Here is an 18,550-nt window from a genome sequence, read left to right as displayed (position 1 = left end):
GTCCTTTTGCTAGATTGACATCTGCTTCTGCCTACAAGGCCACAGACCAGGGATGGGAAAACTATGGCTCTCCAAATGTTGTTGGATGACAACTTTTTGACCACTGGCCATGCTGGTTTGGGCAGATGGGAGTAATAGTTCAACATCATCTGGAAAGCCACAAATTCCCCACTCCTATTGTAGACAAAGAGGCATCATTTGCCAACTAAGACAAATGGAATATTTGCACTGGCATGTGAAGATGTAAACCTGTGACTGTGTGCATGCAGTAGCTGGGGGAGACTCTATTACAGAAACCTTTTTAAAGATTCAGAATGTCATAAATATGCTATCAGAATAAGTCAGTAGGACCATCTATACTGGTGATTGCATTACCTTTCAGAAAATATTACTCGGTATTCAATAACGGTATGTGAAATACCATATTAAAAATTAAGTTAAGACATTTCTTACTTAACAGTTACATTCGGTGAAAGATTTTGGTGCTGATCAAGCATGCCTCATGTGAATCGACCGATGTTTGCATAGTGATTTAATGTAAAGATCTGGATGCCATTCAAAAGAGCTTTTTTTTAAATATATACAAAAGATAACTCAAGGATCTAATCCATATTTAAAGCAATGTACAAAAAATACTTTAGCATTTAAAAGTGTTTCTTCACAATTCTTACAAAAATGAATGTACAATTTGATTTTGTCTTTAAAGATTACCTATGGAAGCAGTCCCATGACAAGGAAGCACAAAGCAAAGCGGCGTGGTTTTCCCACTCAAGGCAAAACACTGCACAGTTATGTCATTTGGCTCTCTGGAAGGGGTGTATTCATCTTCTTCACTGTTTCCTTAGTTTATATAAATAGTTACATGGTCAAGGACTTAATATTTCATCCAAAACACGCATAGCCGTTTCATAGAGGGTTCTGAAAACAAGAGCAGGGAGCAGCTGTGTAAGTTACACAAATGACTGGCAAATGAAGAGTTTTCCATTAACTAAAACATCTGCTTACTATGACATTTCTGATACTCTTATGCAAACGTATGGATGTCAGATTAAAATTAATTGCTTCACAGCACTATGAACTGGGTTTTGTACTGATTAGATTTATATCTCCTAGTCAAGGCCCCATCCTGGTGATCTTCCTATGCAGCAATATACTCTACGTATAAGGTTTTCTGTACCGAAGAGCTTATTGGGAGAGCATTGAGCTTCAAACAAAAGTACTCTGTCTCATATCCCCATTCCACACTGTTGTGTACACTGTAATAAGAAAGAAACTTGCACAAGATGCTAATGGAAACAAGCCATGTTACCTTTGATGGATTCCTAAGATTTTAGAAATTTGATGCATTCTCACAATGAGAAAGATACTGGGGGTAAAGTACTCAAAGTCTTTATTAGCTAGTTCCAAGTATTAAGAACATTGTTTGTTTATTAACACGGAGAGACGTGGCTAAGAGTATCCATTTGCAAATGGCATTAGCTGGAATCTTTTAAACAATTAAATAACATACTGATCACTGAATCAAAAACCACTGATGCCTTCTATTGTATTTGATCTCATCTTGCATGACCTAATACGTTCAATATACATGAAGTATGGAGAAAAGCAGAAGCTTTGCTGCTAACATATAGCTGCATGTGTTGTTCAAAAACTAAACAAAAAACCCCTTTAGAATTGCAAGAAAAAACTGAAAGGCATTTCTTTCTTTCTTTCTTTCTTTCCATGCTCCGTGTGGGCCTCAAATAACTTATTACGCAACAAGATAGCTCAGTCGGGAGAGCACGAGATTCTGAATCTTAGGGTTATCTGTTCAAGCCCCACATTGTGCAAAACGATTCATGCATTGCAGAGGGCTGGACTAGATGACCCTCGTGGTCCCTTCTAACTTTGCAATTCTATCATGATACATAAGGCCAATGAGAAGATAAAATCTAAACTGCTTAAGACCAGACTGCTTCATATGGTTTTATGTACTATTATTGCAGATGTTGTGATATTTTTAATGAATGGTGGTATATCAATATTTTTGCAATTAAAATAATGCATTACACACCAGCACTAGTATATATCTTTTCTACAAAGCAGAACGTAAACATTCCACCCAAAGGTTTATTTACCTTTCCATGCTGCTACCACCTTCCTTGATAATCTCGCTGTATGATGTTAACTTCCTCTGAAGGGCAGATGCTATATCCTTTATGTATGATGGCCTATGCTTACCTGCTGAAAAACGTGATTATGAAAACTAGTGAGCCTTACTGAGAAACAGAAATAGGTAGAACAGAAAAGGGAACAGAAACATTCCCCTAAGGTGTAAAAGTAAATCCACTAATCGTGGCTGCACTAAAAGAATCCTTTCAAGCTAGCCATGGATTCAATTGCTTTTTTGAACAGAGGCAATAATTTGTTCTGGAAATCAAACAGCATTTTGTGAAAAATAAATACTACAAGGTATTTGCATTTATACAGAATCTGAAGTTTTCAGTAAGTGTTAGATCTTTGCTGCCCAAAAGAAACCTATTCAGGAAAATGCTAGCAATTTGGTTTCTCCAATCATTTCTAGCACAGAATTTGCCCTTTAGCTACCCCCCCCCCACAACACACTCAGAGTTCATGCTTTCATTCAGCTATCTATGAACCTCAAACTCTCTCTTCTGGTTTGTCACAGTTAGGTTTTTTACCCCAATATGAATCACTCAACATTTACAGCTGTTAAACCTCATTCTCCATTTTAACACCTATTCAAGCTAGCTTGCAGAGATTCCCTTGTAGCATTTCGCAGTCTGCTTGTGTTTCCAACATCTCAGATAATTTGACATCATCTGCAAACTTGGTTACTTCCCTGCTCACCCAACTTCAAATCATTTTTAACAAGTTAAGTGGCCTTGGTCCCTATACAGATCCTTAGGAGAGTCATACTTATCTCCCTCTCTTAGGAGAACCAGTTTACTTCCAATGCCTGCTTCTTGATCTTTTACTAGCAAGCTTTAACGAGCAAGCTTATTCTAAAGTCTTTGATAAGGGGTTGTCAAAAGCAATGCGGGAGTCCAAAAATCGGAATTAAACTTGTGCAACTTTCAATGATTTCAAAGTCTTGTTTTTACTCACCTTTAATTAAAGCAACAATGTACACAGTTGCTGCAATGCTGACAATCCCTTCAATTTCTTCAGACTCAATGGACTCTGTTAACTCCTTTAGAAAAGATCTAAGAATGAACGGAATATGCATTAAATATACAAGTAAAGAGGGGGGGGGAATAGCTTTCAGAGTTCTTAGGTTTAAGATCCTGTGCAAAACTCTTAATAAATTCAAGGCACTGTTACCAAATCAATTGCTGTCACTTCGCCCTCTCCAGGAACCTCAGAACAGCTACTTCCTTTCTCCACCTTCGGCCCAGTTTTTCCCCCTCCCTCCTACCTCAAACTTTCCACTTCAGCCTCTCTAGGCAGACCATAGCCCTAATCCTTTCCTAGTTAACTCCCTCCATTCCAGTGTATCTGGGTGAGGAGGTGGGCAAATAGGACAAAACACCACATCTCCATTGTTAGCATGACAATAATAGAAATCTCGAGTTGGAAGGGGCCATGAGGTCAACTAGCCCAACCCCCTGCAGTGCAGGGATCTTTTGCCCAACATGAACTCTCGACTCTGTGATTAAGAGTCTCATGCTCTACCTACTGCACAAGCATTTAGAAACATAAAGTCACCAACATCCTTTGTATAATTCAGCAACTCGTGTCTTTTGCCCAACAGCAACCTTTACTTCCACAACAATCTCTAACCCAACTTGATCACATCCAATTTACTGCCAAAAATTCTCGTGCCCACAATCTCCCTTCAGCTTCTCCCTTCAGCTCCCTCTTTTGGTTATTCCAATATATTGGTATACCATGTGGTCCTCACAGAGGGTCTTTTTCTAAATAGACCAGTTACCTGTGCTACAGTAAATGCTCTGCCCTGTTTGCAAAATACAGTCGTACCTTGGATCCCGAATGCATTGCGAGTTAAATGTTTTGGCTCCCAAATGCCACCAACCTGGAAGTGAGTGTTCCAGTTTGCGAATGTTCTTTGGAACCTGAACATCTGATGGGGCTTCCGCGGCTTCCAATTGGCTGCAGGAGCTTCCTGCAGCCAATTGGAAGCCGTGCCTTGGGTTCTGAACATTTTGGAAGTCAAACGGACTTCCGGAACAGATTCCATTCGATTTCCGAGGTACGACTGTATCACCTTTGCTAGAAATACATTGCTTCATGTATCAAATTACAATCACCCTCTTTACAATGGCAGCTCAGTTATCTTACAATTAACCCATAATGATGTTTCCTTCACTGTTAATCGTAGCTCATCCACCGACCAATAACCAAATTCAATTGCTCACCTCTCAAAGCGATTTACAATTCATGCTACAAAGCATGGATCCTTCCATGTACCAAAGTCTACCATTTTGCCATCCACAGAGTCCGTCCACACATTTATCCCTTGGCTATGCACCAGCAATATTTAATTAAATATCTTTCCCACTACCATTATTTATTTTGTTTATGAATTGCTTCCTCAAGCAACTCACCATGCAACAACATATATAAAACTGCCTGTGAACTACACCCTATCTGAGTGAGGAAAACCGAGTACAATCATATTCAGCTTCTCATGTTGCATTTGAAAGTGAAAATGGCAAAATATTCAGTCTTCTAGGAGTAATGCACCACTGCCACCCAATACACGCTCACACTTTTCTTACTAGGAAATAGTTCTCATGAGAAAGGAAGTGCATTTCAACACTGAGCTAAACTGATGACAAAGTATGGTTTCAGCAGCAATGGTTACAAGAAAGATAGATTTTAGATTCAAGGACTGTATGTGGCAAAAATGGTAGTTTCAAATGCAACAAGTTCCTGATCCCTGGAAACTGAACAATTCACTATGAGCTCTAAAACTGTGTTTTTTAGATTAATGTTGTCAAATACAGAAATAAGTACAGTATATGAATAGAAGTAAGTACATGAATAGTTAAACAGGTTCTTAGTAAATAAATTTCCAGCTTAAATCAAGTATAACAGACTAGGGCATGTCATTTTAGAGGGAGAACCTTAATTTTTGCAAATTTCTTCGGTGAGTGGTCTTAAAACTGACTGTCCGTCATTCTGCTTCAATACATATACTTGAGAAACTGAAGCAACTTGGAAGAGTCTTTGTTCATCCATTTTGTTCTAGGAAATGCATAGTAGAATAGGCTTCAACTAGATAGCTTAAAGCCCGGGATGGGGTGGAGTGGGAATAACAGTAGCTTGCTTCAAGATAAAGGCATTGACTGGAGAACAGCTTGTCACTTACTGCCAAGGCAGAGACCACCATGTGGGGGAGGAGAGTTCTAAGGAGGTGGTCTTCTTTCCTTTCTCTGATACAGCTGTCAAACTAAGACAAGAAACACAGCCCAATTGCCTGGGGTTGGGGGCCCCACAGTGGCAATCTACAGTGTATTTTGATAAGGGCAACTGCATGTATCCCAAGCAGTGATGACCACATACAGTGGTTCCACGAGTCTTTTCATCTTGCAATGTTTTTCGTCTTGCGAAGCACGGTCCGTCGCAACTGCGCCTCTTCAAGCGGCTTTAAGAAAAAAGTGCAAGACGTTTTTGTCTTGCGAAGCAAGCCCTTAGGGAAATTCGTCTAGCGAAGCAACACAAAACCGAAAAACCCTTTCGTCTAGCGAGTTTTTCGTCTTGCGAGGCACCACTGTATGTATATTTAAAGTAGAACCCATTTTCCTGGATTTTTTTATTATAATTTTTTTAAAAAATGTAGGGTGGATCAACATTGCAGGCCTAAAATAGCTGTTTGTATGATGTTTGAAGAGTGGTAAAACTAGTCTTCAACATACTAGTGCTAAATTAAGGTTCCAGTAAAAAAGAAACTATAACTAAATGCATTCAGGCTGCCATTATAAAGTGTAGGTCTGAAGGAGCTCTTAAAGGTAAAGGGACCCCTGACCGTTAGGTCCAGTCGCAGATGACTCTGGGGTTGCGGTGCTCATCTCGCTTTACTGGCCGAGGGAGCCAGTGTACAGCTTCCGGGTCATGTGGCCAGCATGACTAAGCCACTTCTGGCAAACCAGAGCAGCGCACTGAAACGCTGTTTACCTTCCCGCCGGAGCGGTACCTATTTATCTACTTGCACTTTGACGTGCTTTCGAACTGCTAGGTTGGCAGGAGCAGGGAGCAAGCAACGAGAGCTCACCCAGTCGTGTGGATTTGAACTGCTGACCTTCCAATCGTCAAGCCCTAGGCTCTGTGGTTTAACCCACAGCGTCACCCATGTCCCTAGGAAGGAGCTCTTACCAATTTGGAAAATAAAGGAAGAAACAAAAAGCCTAGCATAAAAGTTGGCTGATAAGACATGGAAATCTGCCAGTGGATATTAACTGCCTTTATATCTACAAGGAATTAAAGCTTGGCTCCAGTTCATACTTACCCCATCAGCTCTTTCTTTCGCATGCTCATGTAAAGCACTGCCATTAGCAGCCCACATCACACTCAAGGGTTCAACTGCATGGTACAGGGAGGGAAGGTACACTTGCTCCTCCGCAATGTGGGCAGGAGTACAAGCAGTGATGCAAGAAGAAATGGGGCTATCTGCTTTGCCGCATACATTTGGGGTGTGGGGATAGAAAGAACTTACCTGACCACATTTGCTGACTTGTTCACTATTGCCATCAAAATACTTGAAAGTGGGGGGAGGTCTGAAAAAGACTTAGGTGGAGTCAGCTCTTCTGGAGTGGACGCCTAAAGCGGAAGAAACCCAAAGAGACTCTATTCAGGCAAACTGGAAGCGAATACACAGCATGCAAAGAATTTTGATACTTTAAGTTTATGTAATATTTCACCAGAACCGGAACAGCCAGAAAAAGAATTACTAGATGTCTACAATTAGGATTTTAAAAAAGGAAAGCTGACAGGCGGAAGGAGCATTCAGCTCCTATTGTCTCGTTACTTGATACCGTTATTGAGGCAAAGCATAGAGCCAGCCAATTCTTGCTCAGCCCCCTGCCATGTCCTGGAATGTGTACTGGAGATCTTATTTAAAAAACAAAACAAAAACACTGGAACATGTGCATGCAGAATAGCACCTAATAACAAAAGTGCAGTTTTTCTAAGGATTAGGAAGCCAATCCATTTTATGAGTGAATGAGAGGTCATGAGAAATGGCTTTGGAAACTGCCATCCCCTTGACAAAAGCAGTACTTCCTACATGACATTATCTCAAACAGTACATTAGCTATTGTTGTGGCTTTGATAGGGGAATGCACACTAAGCTGTAACAGCTCTGAAAGGTCTGTTGCACCTGTTGGCATTCAGAGCAGTGTGAAGGTTGAAAGTGGCTTAATAGTAAATTTAGGGGTCATAACTAACGGGGAACTGATGGAATAGTACTTTCTTATTGGGTAGGAATGAGGGGAGGGTGTCCACTGACCAGCTTGAGGTCTGAACTGGCAGCTATCAATTGAAAATCTCATTCAAAGTACCATTACCAAGTCCTTCAGCTCTGTGTCCTTGACACAGCCCTTACTAAAGTGTGACTCTTCCAAGCACGCTTTTGCCGTTCAGTTGAGTGAATTCCACATTTGAATGAGCAATGATTAAGTGAGGAAAAAAGTATGCATAGGAGTGTGTAATTGTTTTAGAGCTTTTCTAGCACTCATCATCAATGCAGCTACATTATTATTATTTGGCTCGTGTCCTCACAAATCTGCAACTTAACAACAATGAAGCTGCCATTTCTTGGGGACTTTAGCCTAGGGCCTGAAGAACGGTATGAAATCACATGACAGCTCGTATGAAGCTCAGATCTGGCCTGTAAGCTGCCTAGATAGGAGACAACTTGGAAGCCATACAATTCATTAGCCACTCTGAGCTCATCCATGAAAATACTACTACAACTACTACTACTACTACTACTACTACTACTACTACTTTATTATTTCTATGAAAAAGAAATGGAAACAAATTGTGCAGATCTGAACAGACAGCTGGACTAGATGTGATGTTTCTAGAATCAGCCTTCACTCTACTGGTGTCCCAAGAATTTGCTTAGGTAGTGTCCATTGTATGCTTGAAAACTGCCCGAACACCCCTCAGCATATTTCCCCAAAGCCTTGGTTATTCATAGGTCCTTGAGAAACTGGATCTAATACCAGTAAACATGTCACAGCAGAGCTGAGGCTTGGTATATACCCTGGCTGGGCTCCCTGATTGGGGTCCACACCAAACAAAGGGAATGGTAATTGTCAGGATTTCTTGCACAGAAGACAGCAAGGTGGATGACCATTCCTCCTTCCCCCCTTCCCCAGTTTATGTCTGGCAAGACATTTATTTCAGATAATTTTGAGCTGCTAAAAAATATCTAAGTGGTATACAAAAACACAACACAGAAAACGTAAGTCTGTATAATAAAAGCAAATGCAAAAAAAACACAAAACCACCCAGTAAAACATTATTCTAAGAAACAAAGACAGAAATTCAGCAGCTGTGCTCCTCCTCATCCAAGAAGCTAACTGTGATAGCTTTAAGATTTCTCGTGCAGCCTATGTCTCATTTCTTTCTTCTGAGGGGGAAGCACAGAGCAACAGACGGCAAAAGCTAATCAGAAAATACAGTTTAAAATGCTTCTTTCATGGTTGTTAGCAAAGAACCAGGAGGGAAGATACTGGTCCCCATGTCTCACCTTACAAAAGGTCACTGACAGTAATAATAGAGACCAAGCATTCCTTTAGCCTTTCAGTTTTGCAGAACATTCTACATTTTGCTCACTGTAATTTTGCGTGACGGATTACTGCCATGAGAACCTTCAGGCTGAATTTCAATTCCCATAAGAATGATAGTGAGACATGAAGCATTTCTAATAACCTTGAGGCCAAAATCTTTGACGTGTAGACCAGTGGTGGTTCCCCACTTACAGCAGACAGCGGCTGCAAGTCTGGAAAGTATTCCACACCACTCTCTCCTTTTCTTTCCATCACGGCCGCTGCCACCTTTATACTTCTTGTTTTAGGTGAGCAGAGCCACTCAGAACTCACATTTTCAGTTCAGGTAGAATCAACGCTTGTTAGAAGTCCCCCTCATCCCCAAACAATCTATCCAGCTTTTCTGAGTGGACATGTGGGCTTGAACATATTTTAAAGGCTCTTAGGAAGCAGAGTCCATGGAAAACAGATACTCCTAGCATGCTTCATAGTAGCAGTAGCTAAGCCTGTGGTACACTCTACATTAATTTGGACTATAGCTCCCATAATTCCTGACTCTAATGGCTGAGGCAAGCTACAACATCTGGAGGGTCACAGATTAGTCACCACTCTAGACCATCAACTGTATATAAGATAGGTTAAAAAAAAAATTAGCATTATTCAAGATAAATGAAAGGTAGTTTGTTAACTGGCACTGGATTTTTGTTGTTATATCTAAACTCTTCCAAAAACTGAAGACAAGCCAGTTTCTCAAACAATAATAAATTTATGGTAAGATTATTAGACAATAAAAATGAACCACAGTTTTATAGCTGTAATAAAAAGTGCAACAGCAAGCAATTTATATTCACAAGAATAAGAACTTGGATTTATGGTGACATTCTTTTTATAAAATACACTGAGTATACAAGTTAGTACAAAAAATATTTCTCAGCACCAATTCACTAATAAACCTGTGCATGATCACTTGATACCTCCCTTTCCCTTCATGCTTACAGAGCATTTTCAGAAAGAAAGCAAAGCAAAGCCTTGTACCTTGTGTTGCAAGGTGTAGCCTGTCTCGACTACTGTTGCAGCAAGAAGAGAAGAAAGGACTCCATGGTGAACAGCTGGACAAGTCAAAGCAGAACACTGAACCACATGTACAAATTCTCGAAGAGGCTCCTGAACAGAATGAATGAACTAGAACAAATAAAAAATAGTTGTATATTATATTATAATTCTGTTTATTTATATCCACATATTCCCCAGACTGGAACAACAAAGACAGTGTACACAAATTAAAATACAAATAAAATACAGAAGACAAACGTATAGAAGGTAATACAGTACAGTGGTACCTCGGGTTACATACACTTCAGGTTACATATGCTTCAGGTTACAGACTCCACTAACCCAGGAATAGTGCTTCAGGTTAAGAACTTTGCTTCAGGATGAGAACAGAAATCGTGCTCTGGCGGTGCAGCGGCAGCAGGAGGCCACATTAGCTAAAGTGGTGCTTCAGGTTAAGAACAGTTTCAGGTTAAGAATGGACCTCCGGAACGAATTAAGTACTTAACCTGAGGTACCACTGTAGTTTCCTGCCAACCTAGCAGTTCAAAAGCACAAAGTGCAAGTAGATAAATAGATACCACTCCAGTGGGAAGGTAAATGGCTTTTCCATGGCTGCTCTGGTTCGCCAGAAGCGGCTTAGTCATGCTGGCAGCATGACCTGGAAGCTGTCTGCGGACAAACGCCGGCTCCCTCGGCCAATAAAGCGAGATGAACGCCGCAACCCCAGAGTCGGTCACAACTGGACCTAATGGTCAGGGGTCCCTTTACCTTTACCACTGTAGTTAAAAAGTAATTAAAATGCAGATAGTAAAAAAAGCACATCACTATTTAAAGGCTGTTGGAATAAAACAGTCTTGGAACTTGGAACTGTTGGAACTTGCCAGCAGAACAAGAGAGTCAGTCTAGCTTCTCTAGGATGGGAGTTTCAGAGTCTGAGAGCAGCCACTACCAAATATCCCTGTGAGGGTGGCAGGATCAAGAGAAGGGCTTCCCCTGAAGGTGTCAGAACGCGGGCGGGTTTGCATGGCAGAATGTGGTCCTGGGCCTAAGCTTTAGAAGTCATAAACAGCCCTTTGAATAAACAGATTTAGATTTCCCAAGGATAACACTTTCAGAGAGAACAAGAGTTATGAGTCTGTTTTCAGGAGTTTAATCATTTGGGCAGAGCTGCACAACTCAGAGCAGAGAAAATCTTCATGAAAGTCGTAGCATCTTAAAAACATGTACCCAGTAACTGCAGTCTATAAAGAGCATTGAAGGTGAACTGCCTACTTTCATGTGGAAGAGGGAACAAGTCTCGCACCCAGTTCCAGCCAGCCCATGCAAGCAGTGCAGCATCACTAGATCGTTTGAGAAAGTGGAGGATGGAAGGAAGTACATGCACTTTCCCATGTTGGTACTATGACACAAATCTTAGAACAGTAAAATTAATTAACGTGCTCCAATTCTTTGCTGCTTAGAAACAACCCAAATCGTGATCAACAGCCCAGTTCCAATAGTCTGTGCAGAATTATTTTTCCAATATAAAGAGTGTTAAAAGGCTCAAGAAGAAACAGGGTCATGAATCCTTATGAAACTGAAACTAAGAATTAATGCTGACAAAGGGATTAAACAACCTCACTACGAAATGGAAATACTGTATAGGAGTCAAGTAGCAGTGAAAGTGGAGGTAACACATTTCTGGCAAGGTTGCTATAAGGAAACAGCTTCGGAATAGTGGCATACAAAGCTTGAAGACACTACTTAAGCTAGTCCATCATCCTTTCACACTTGTACCAGCACTGAATTTCAGGCAAGCCCTTCATCAGAGACACAGGGGAGAAATCATGGCACCAACTTCTATGAAAGCTATTGAAAAGCCTGCTATGAAAACTAATGACCACTTTATCCCTTCATCAAGCAGTAATTTTGCTTGTCTGGGCAGATTGTTGGTATATATAAAATGTACTGTATTTTTCGCCCCATAGGACGCACTTTTTCCCCTCCAAAAATGAAGGGGAAATGTGTATGCGTCCTATGGGGCGAATGCAGGCTTTCGCTGAAGCCTGGAGAGTGAGAGGCATCGGTGCGCACCGACCCCTCTCGCTCTCCAGGCTTCAGGAAGCTATCCACAAGCCTTGCAAGCCCGGCGGGAGTTCCCGCAGGCTCACAAGGCTTGCGGGCAGCAGCCTGCAACCCCGGCGAGTGTCCGCAAGCCTTGCGCGCCCGGCAGGAGGTCCCGCCGAGCGCGCGAGACTTGGGGTGGCAGCCTGTCGCCCCAAGCACGCGGAGCCCTCCGGAGGGTGCCCCGTGCTTCGGGCAGGTGTGCACAAGGCTTGGGGCAGCAGCCGCGGCGGGGGGGGGGGAGAATTTTTTTTTATTCATTTCCCCCAAAAAACACCGAGGTGCGCCCTATAGGACGAAAAATACGGTATACTGTTACTTCTTCCTTTTAACTGGTGTGTTTCTCTGTGTTTCTTTTTATGAGCTCTTGCCTTTCATTTTTTTAAAGTTGGTTTAAGAGTAAAAGTAAGCATCAAAGGGACACACATTTCCTTGCTATAGAGAAAAATCAATACCCCCTATTTCTTTGGAGGCTATTCTCCCAAGTTATGGTATCTATACTCTTTAGTGAGCAACAGCCATGCCTGGCCAATACAGCCGTTATTGTCAAATGGAAAAGTGTTCACATCACCTTAAAGGTTTCACTCCCCAATAATTGTAGATAGAATAAGTCATTCATTTGGCAAGAAACAAGCTGGCCAACTTCATATGCAACAAATACCTGGATTCCTTCTTCACGCTGTCTTCTGAGTCTCAGTGCCATACATTCTAGAATCTTCTGGAACATCTTCTGAACATTGTCAAGAAGCTCTTCCCAGTCACTGCTATCAGTATTATGGGCTAAAGAAGCTTCAACCATCTCTCTCAGGATACCAAGTATCATTGGAATGCAGACATAGCCTCTGTCTAAGCAAAGAAAAACTGAATTAACTATCAGAATTCAGAGTTTAAGCTATGCTATGCCACCCCATATAACTGTCTGTCTGTCTGACTGTCTAATGGCCAATTAATTCCTGGAGATTATTGATCCTATGATCTTTCAATATTTATTGATTTAATTAATTTATTGCATGTATATCTCCCCTTTTTCTCCAAGGCACTCAAGGTAAGGTACATGGTTCTACCCTTCTCCCATTTAATCCCTACAACAACCCTGTGAGATACTATGCTAGGCTGAGAGGCAGTGACTGGCCCAAGGTCACCCAGAAAGCTTCATGGTATCCAGGGAGCCTGTGGCACAATGAGTCAGTGTATCTGGCTGTTAACCAGAAGGTTGGTGGTTTGAGCCCATCCAGGGACAGCTGTGGGCAGAATTTCTGCATTGCAAGGGGTTGGACTAGATGACCCTCAGGGTCCCTTCCAACTCTACAATTCTACGGCTGAGTGGGTATTTGAACCTTGGCTTCCTAGGTCCTACTCAGACACTCTAACCACTAAACCACATCAATGTCACAGGCATTCCTCACCAGTTTAGCTCCTATATGAAGTTACAGTACCCTATGCACACTCTTTTTCTGCAAGGTAGCAAAACAGGATTTGACCTATATCCCCATCATGTCTCTTTCCACCCATGCCATGGATGCCATGTGTCCTACCTGGTTTCTTGCACATGTGCACACAGAATGCCTATTCATCCAGAAACAAAGACAGCCAAAGACTACTCAAGAATAGGCTTTCTTAGCCTGAAACAAAGGGCTGCCCAAGTGTCAACTTAATGATATATTCAGAAGAGCATATAGTGAAGCTGCCAATTATGTGCATCAAAAGAGTCGAGGCTGCTGCATAGACACTGTGGACATCATAATAATAAAGGACAGAAGCGAGGAGCCTCAGCGTTGGAGAATGACTGTGGCTCTCCAAGCCTCTCTCTCTGGCACTCAGAATCTGTCTCCCTAGGCCATACACCCTCAGTGGCCTGGCCAAGCATTTTTGCCCAACTGAAATGTGTCCATGAACTCAGATAAAAGCTCTTGCTTAGAGAGGGGCATGTGAGTGGGTGTAGAAACTAGCCTACTCTACCGAAGGTAAAATTGACATTTGTTACTCTGCCTACAACTGACCCGTGGTCCATGGAAGGCTGTCCAGAAGGCAATGCGGCTTTCACACTGAAAAAGGACCCCCATTTCTAATACAGGAGAGGAACTGTTTTGGCTCTATGGCTTTACTATCCAATTAATGCACTCAGAAAAGGAGGTATTTTGGTGAAGTAGTTAAAAGAGGTCCATCTTACTAGGTATATCCTGTAGGGTAATCATTGAACTGTGATTATAGTATCTGTGCTGGATTTGCTTTGTTCTCTGCATCAGAGACACATCACTGCTATCTAACTGCTTGCACAATATGCAGTTCAGGCCCACCTCTGGAACTAGTACTTTCTAGAACAGCATTTATAAAATTCATTTTAGTATCAACAGCTGAATTGCACAGTCATTATATAACTTATTTGTTATTACTGCGTACAGAAACCTACTTGTATCAACAATGTCTTACTACAATTTATACCATTTGGACAGAATCCAGTATTGTACAAACAAACTTCATGATGTGAAGCCCCACTATATGAATTAGACTTCTCTCCTTCCTCTTGCAGCACCTCAAAGAAGATTGTGAGGGTTGCATGGAAGAGGAGAGGAAGGTAAAGTTCTACTTGTCCACAGATGGCATCGGATGCAACCCTTATAAATATGTATTTTATTACACAATATATGTTTTTTCCAGTGTTGCTAATTTTCTCTTCTCTGGGATCTACTCTGTATGTTTACCTTGCATACTGGTGTGTGTGTCTGTGTATGCATGTGTATACACAACGTTTAAAGTACATAGTTTCACAAATTTTAATTTTGGAAATGTGGAATCCTTGTCATGTTTTAAAGGCTTATGGGCCAAACAATGTATCTTAACCACACAAAACAAAAGGCAGCGTTAATTAGCCAGAAACATACCTGTGTGTATGATGACAATGGTCAAGTTCAAAAGGTGTGCTTGAAATTCTGAATCACCAAGGCCAACAGCTATAACATCTTTGCAAACTGTCAGGTAATTCTACATATGAAAAGTTGAAATATATTAAGATTTTTGTGCATGACCAGTATTTAATATTTAGATGCAGTTATTAAGCAGTTATTGAGATTAAAGCATGCTTGAGATTAGGAAATGGATGACAAGTTGTTAGCAAGCTAGGAAATACGTTTAATTTTTAAAATTTCTGTTAAACATTTTTGTGGTTATTAATTTTTTTTAAATCCACTATTCCATAATGTCAGCTCAGTAAATAAGCTCTTGCTATTGGATCAACTTTTATAGGTGAATAAACAAACTTTACAGTGCTACCCTTCAAGCAGAATAACTGAAGGGCAGTTATTTTATAGACATAGGGAGTTTATTTAATCATCCCATTAGCTAATATTAAAATTACATGTTTCTTAATGTCAGAGCTGCCACCCAGTCCCAGCTCACATAGGACCAAGTCCGCCAGCGTTCACTTTATAAGAGTCTTTATTAAGTTACAGGTTTCATTTCCGAACTGCAGCGTGCAGCTCTACACCTTCTGCCCTAGGTCGGCGAAGACCCGTCTGAGTCCCCGCCTCTTGCACACCAGCTTAATACCCTAGCCTTGCTCCACCTCCTTCGCCTCTCCCTACGTCTCTGGGTCCTTCTGCCCCCCTGGGCCTCCTCCTTTCTACTCTCCTCTGACGCTGACCCCCCTGATCCTTCTGCCTCCTTGCGGCGGGCTTTGGGACCTGGCTCACTCTCCGGGCTGCTTACTGCTCCAGCTTCCGCTGCATTTGAACTTGGCGCGCGCGCCCAACTCTCTACTTTCCTCTTAACCGTTGCCTCGCTCTCTGAGGAGGGCGTGACCACCCCTGACTCGTGCCCTCCCTCCTGCTGACAGCCTCCGGAACCCGATGCCTGGCTACCTTCCTCCCTGCTGCTCTCAGTCTTGAGCGTGGGTCCCGACTTCCAGCTGCTGCCGCCCTCAGTTATGAGCGTGGGTCCCGACTTCCAGCTGCTACTCTCTGAATCTCCTCTGTTCCCTTCCTCCTGGGGTGTCCCCCCGGATCCCCCCCTTGCTCTGCTCACTGGGGCTCCCTTTTGGGAGTCCTCTGACTCACTGCTTAGGCTTGGAGATCTCGGGTCGTCATCATCACTCATTTTCCCTTCGGATTCCTCCCCCTCGCTCTCTGCTTCCTCCCTTCTCTGCGTCTCTGCTCCTGAACCCCTGACATCCATCCCCCCCTCGAAGCCCCCCCTTCCCCCCTCCCCGCTTTCAGGTGTGGGTGCTGGGTGCTCCATCATCACGGGAGGGAATGCCGGATACAGTTCGCTCCCCGTGGTTGGCCGCCAACTGAAGACCTCCGAGTCTTCCTCCTCGCGGTCGCCGACGTTGACCTGTTCCGCTTCCATCTCTGTACCGCCGTGCTCGAACCCAAGGTCCTCCCCGAACACGTCCATGTCAGTCTCTGCGTCGGTCGCTCGACCTGGCATCTCCAGCCACTTCCGGCGCCATTGCTCCTCCGGTCGATCGTCCCACCAATACGAGGTGTCTGACGCCGAACCCGCCGGCGATCCTTCTGGGGAACGGGTGCTCAGTGCGGGTTCCCCGTCCGAGTCGAATCCATGGAACGTGCTGGAAGAAAGTGTGGGCGTGAACAGCCAGTCGTCGAAGAAGCTCGCTGGCATGGGCCTGTGTGGGAAAAGGGCATGAAACTCGTCCTTGAGCAGGGGTTCCTCCAAAGCGTAGTCTGGCACCCAGCTATTGGCGCTGGCCCGGGTGCCCTCTCTGGCTAGGAGGTATTCGACTCCCTCTTCCCCCCATCTGGAGTCCAAAATCTCCGTGACCTCGTTGATGGGGTCTTGCTGCGTCACCCCTCGCGTTTCCGTCCGCTCCCGGAACGGACTCGGTGCCGTCCCTGGCTCCTGGAATCTGTGAGGTGCCTTGTAGGGAGTGAGCACCGACCTGTGGAACACCGGATGCATTCTGGAACCCTCCGGCAGCACCAGTCGGAAGGCTACCGGGTTGATCTGTGCTTCGACTTGGTACGGACCAATTTGCTTGTGCCCCAACTTCTTCTTGGCTAGTGACCTGGTCGGCACTGCGTGGGCTGCCAACCAGACCCAGTCTCCCACTTGGATCTCTTCGCCAACCCGCCTGTGCTTGTCAGCTTGCACCTTGTAGGCGTGCTTAGCTAGCTCCAGCTGCCGTCTGAGTTGATCGTGTACCGCCTGCAACTCTGACGCGAACGCGTCCGCCGTCTGTGGTTCTCCGTCCCCCACTCTCTCCCGTCCCGGGAAGGTTCTGGGATTCCTCCCATTGTTGGCGAAGAACGGCGTCACCCCTGTGGACACGTGCTTCGTGTTGTTGTAAGCGAACTCGGCGAGCGGCAGGTAATCCACCCAGGTCGCAGGTTGTTGATTGGCATAGCATCTCAGGTACTGCTGCATGATGGCATTGACCCTCTCTGCTTGCCCGTTGGTCTGCGGGTGTCTTGCTGATGCCAGATCGACCTTGACATTTAGAAAACTCATCAGCTTCTGCCAGAAATTCGAGACGAACTGGCGCCCGCGGTCGGACAGGATAGACCGCGGCAGACCATGCACTTTGAACACGTGATCTATGAACAGTTTGGCGGTTTGTTCCGCCGTGGCCACCTTCGCACACGGAATGAAATGTGCCATCTTGGTGAACAAGTCCACCACCACTAGTACAGCTGTCTTGCCTCTCGAGCTGGGTAGATCCGTAACAAAGTCCAGGGCCACCCTCTCCCACGGTTCAAACGGCGTTTGCAGCGGTTCCAGCAGTCCCGCCGGTGGTTTGTGCACCGGTTTGGCCCTCTGGCAGGTGTCGCACCTCGCAACGTAGTCCGCGACTTCCCCTCTCAGTCTGGGCCACCAAAAGTCCCTTGCGACTAATTCCACCGTTTTTTCCGTGCCAAAGTGCCCAGCCGTGGGTGCGTCGTGCAGCTGCTGCAGTACCCTGGCGCGAAGTTCGTCTCCCGGCACGTAGATGGCCCCTTTACGTAAGAGCAAGCCGTCTCGTATCTGGAACTCGTCGCCCTTCGCCGTGCCCTTGTGCACCTCTGCCATCTTCGCCTGCGCGAAGGAGTCGTCCTGCAACGCCCGCCGCACCGCATCCAGGTCTACTGTGGCTGAAGCGCACGCCCACGCTGTTGGCGCGAAGATGTGCATGGCTGCCGCTGGCGTCGCCTCTTCGAGGTATTGCGGTTTGCGGGACAGTGCATCCGCCATGACGTTGGTGTCGCCTGGGACGTACTCTATTCGGAAATTGAAGTCAGCAAAGAACTCCGCCCAACGTATCTGCCTCTGGTTCAGGAACTGAGCCGTGCGCCAGTGCTCCAGATTCTTGTGATCCGTGCAGACCTGCACCGTGTGCTTGGCGCCGATCAGGAAGTGCCTCCACGCCTTGAAAGCTGCATGAATGGCCAGCAACTCCCTGTCCCAGATGGTGTAGTTCTGCTCCGACTTGCTGAGCTTTCTGGAGTAGAACGCTCCCGGCCTCCAGACCCCCTGTGGGTCCCTTTGCAGCAGGACAGCTCCCACTGCTCTATCGGACGCGTCTGTCTCTACCCGCATCGGTCTGCTGGGGTCGATATGCAGCAGTTGCTCTTCCGACGCGAAGAGACGCTTGAGTGCTTGAAAGGACTGCTCCGCCTGCTCCGTCCAGATGAATTTCTTTTTCTTGGAGCTTAGCGTGT

The 18,550-nt window shown here is 44.4% G+C and overlaps 1 protein-coding gene across 6 annotated transcripts in view; it reads right to left on the bottom strand.

The window, feature by feature from the left end:
• Positions 1-514: 514 nt before the first annotated feature.
• NCAPG2 (non-SMC condensin II complex subunit G2) overlaps positions 515-18,550 on the bottom strand; it is a 46,224-nt gene continuing 28,188 nt past the window's right edge. For 5 of the 6 annotated variants that reach the window (XM_082192190.1, XM_082192191.1, XM_082192192.1 and 2 more), the window contains exons 22-28: positions 14,780-14,879; positions 12,559-12,743; positions 9,777-9,923; positions 6,680-6,783; positions 3,109-3,206; positions 2,118-2,223; positions 515-918 (exon numbers count right to left, since the gene is read on the bottom strand). In XM_082192190.1, coding sequence (XP_082048316.1) covers positions 867-918; positions 2,118-2,223; positions 3,109-3,206; positions 6,680-6,783; positions 9,777-9,923; positions 12,559-12,743; positions 14,780-14,879 — 792 coding nt within the window. In that variant the 3' untranslated portion in view covers positions 515-866. The remainder of the gene's footprint in view (positions 919-2,117; positions 2,224-3,108; positions 3,207-6,679; positions 6,784-9,776; positions 9,924-12,558; positions 12,744-14,779; positions 14,880-18,550) is intronic. The other variant, XM_082192195.1, reaches the window with a different exon arrangement.

This window comes from Podarcis vaucheri, assembly GCF_965113315.1.
Source record: "Podarcis vaucheri genome assembly, chromosome: 12".
Classification (NCBI taxonomy): Eukaryota; Metazoa; Chordata; class Lepidosauria; order Squamata; family Lacertidae; genus Podarcis; species Podarcis vaucheri.
Note: the sequence above shows the minus strand (reverse complement) of the source record. Positions and strands in the feature narration are given on the sequence as shown.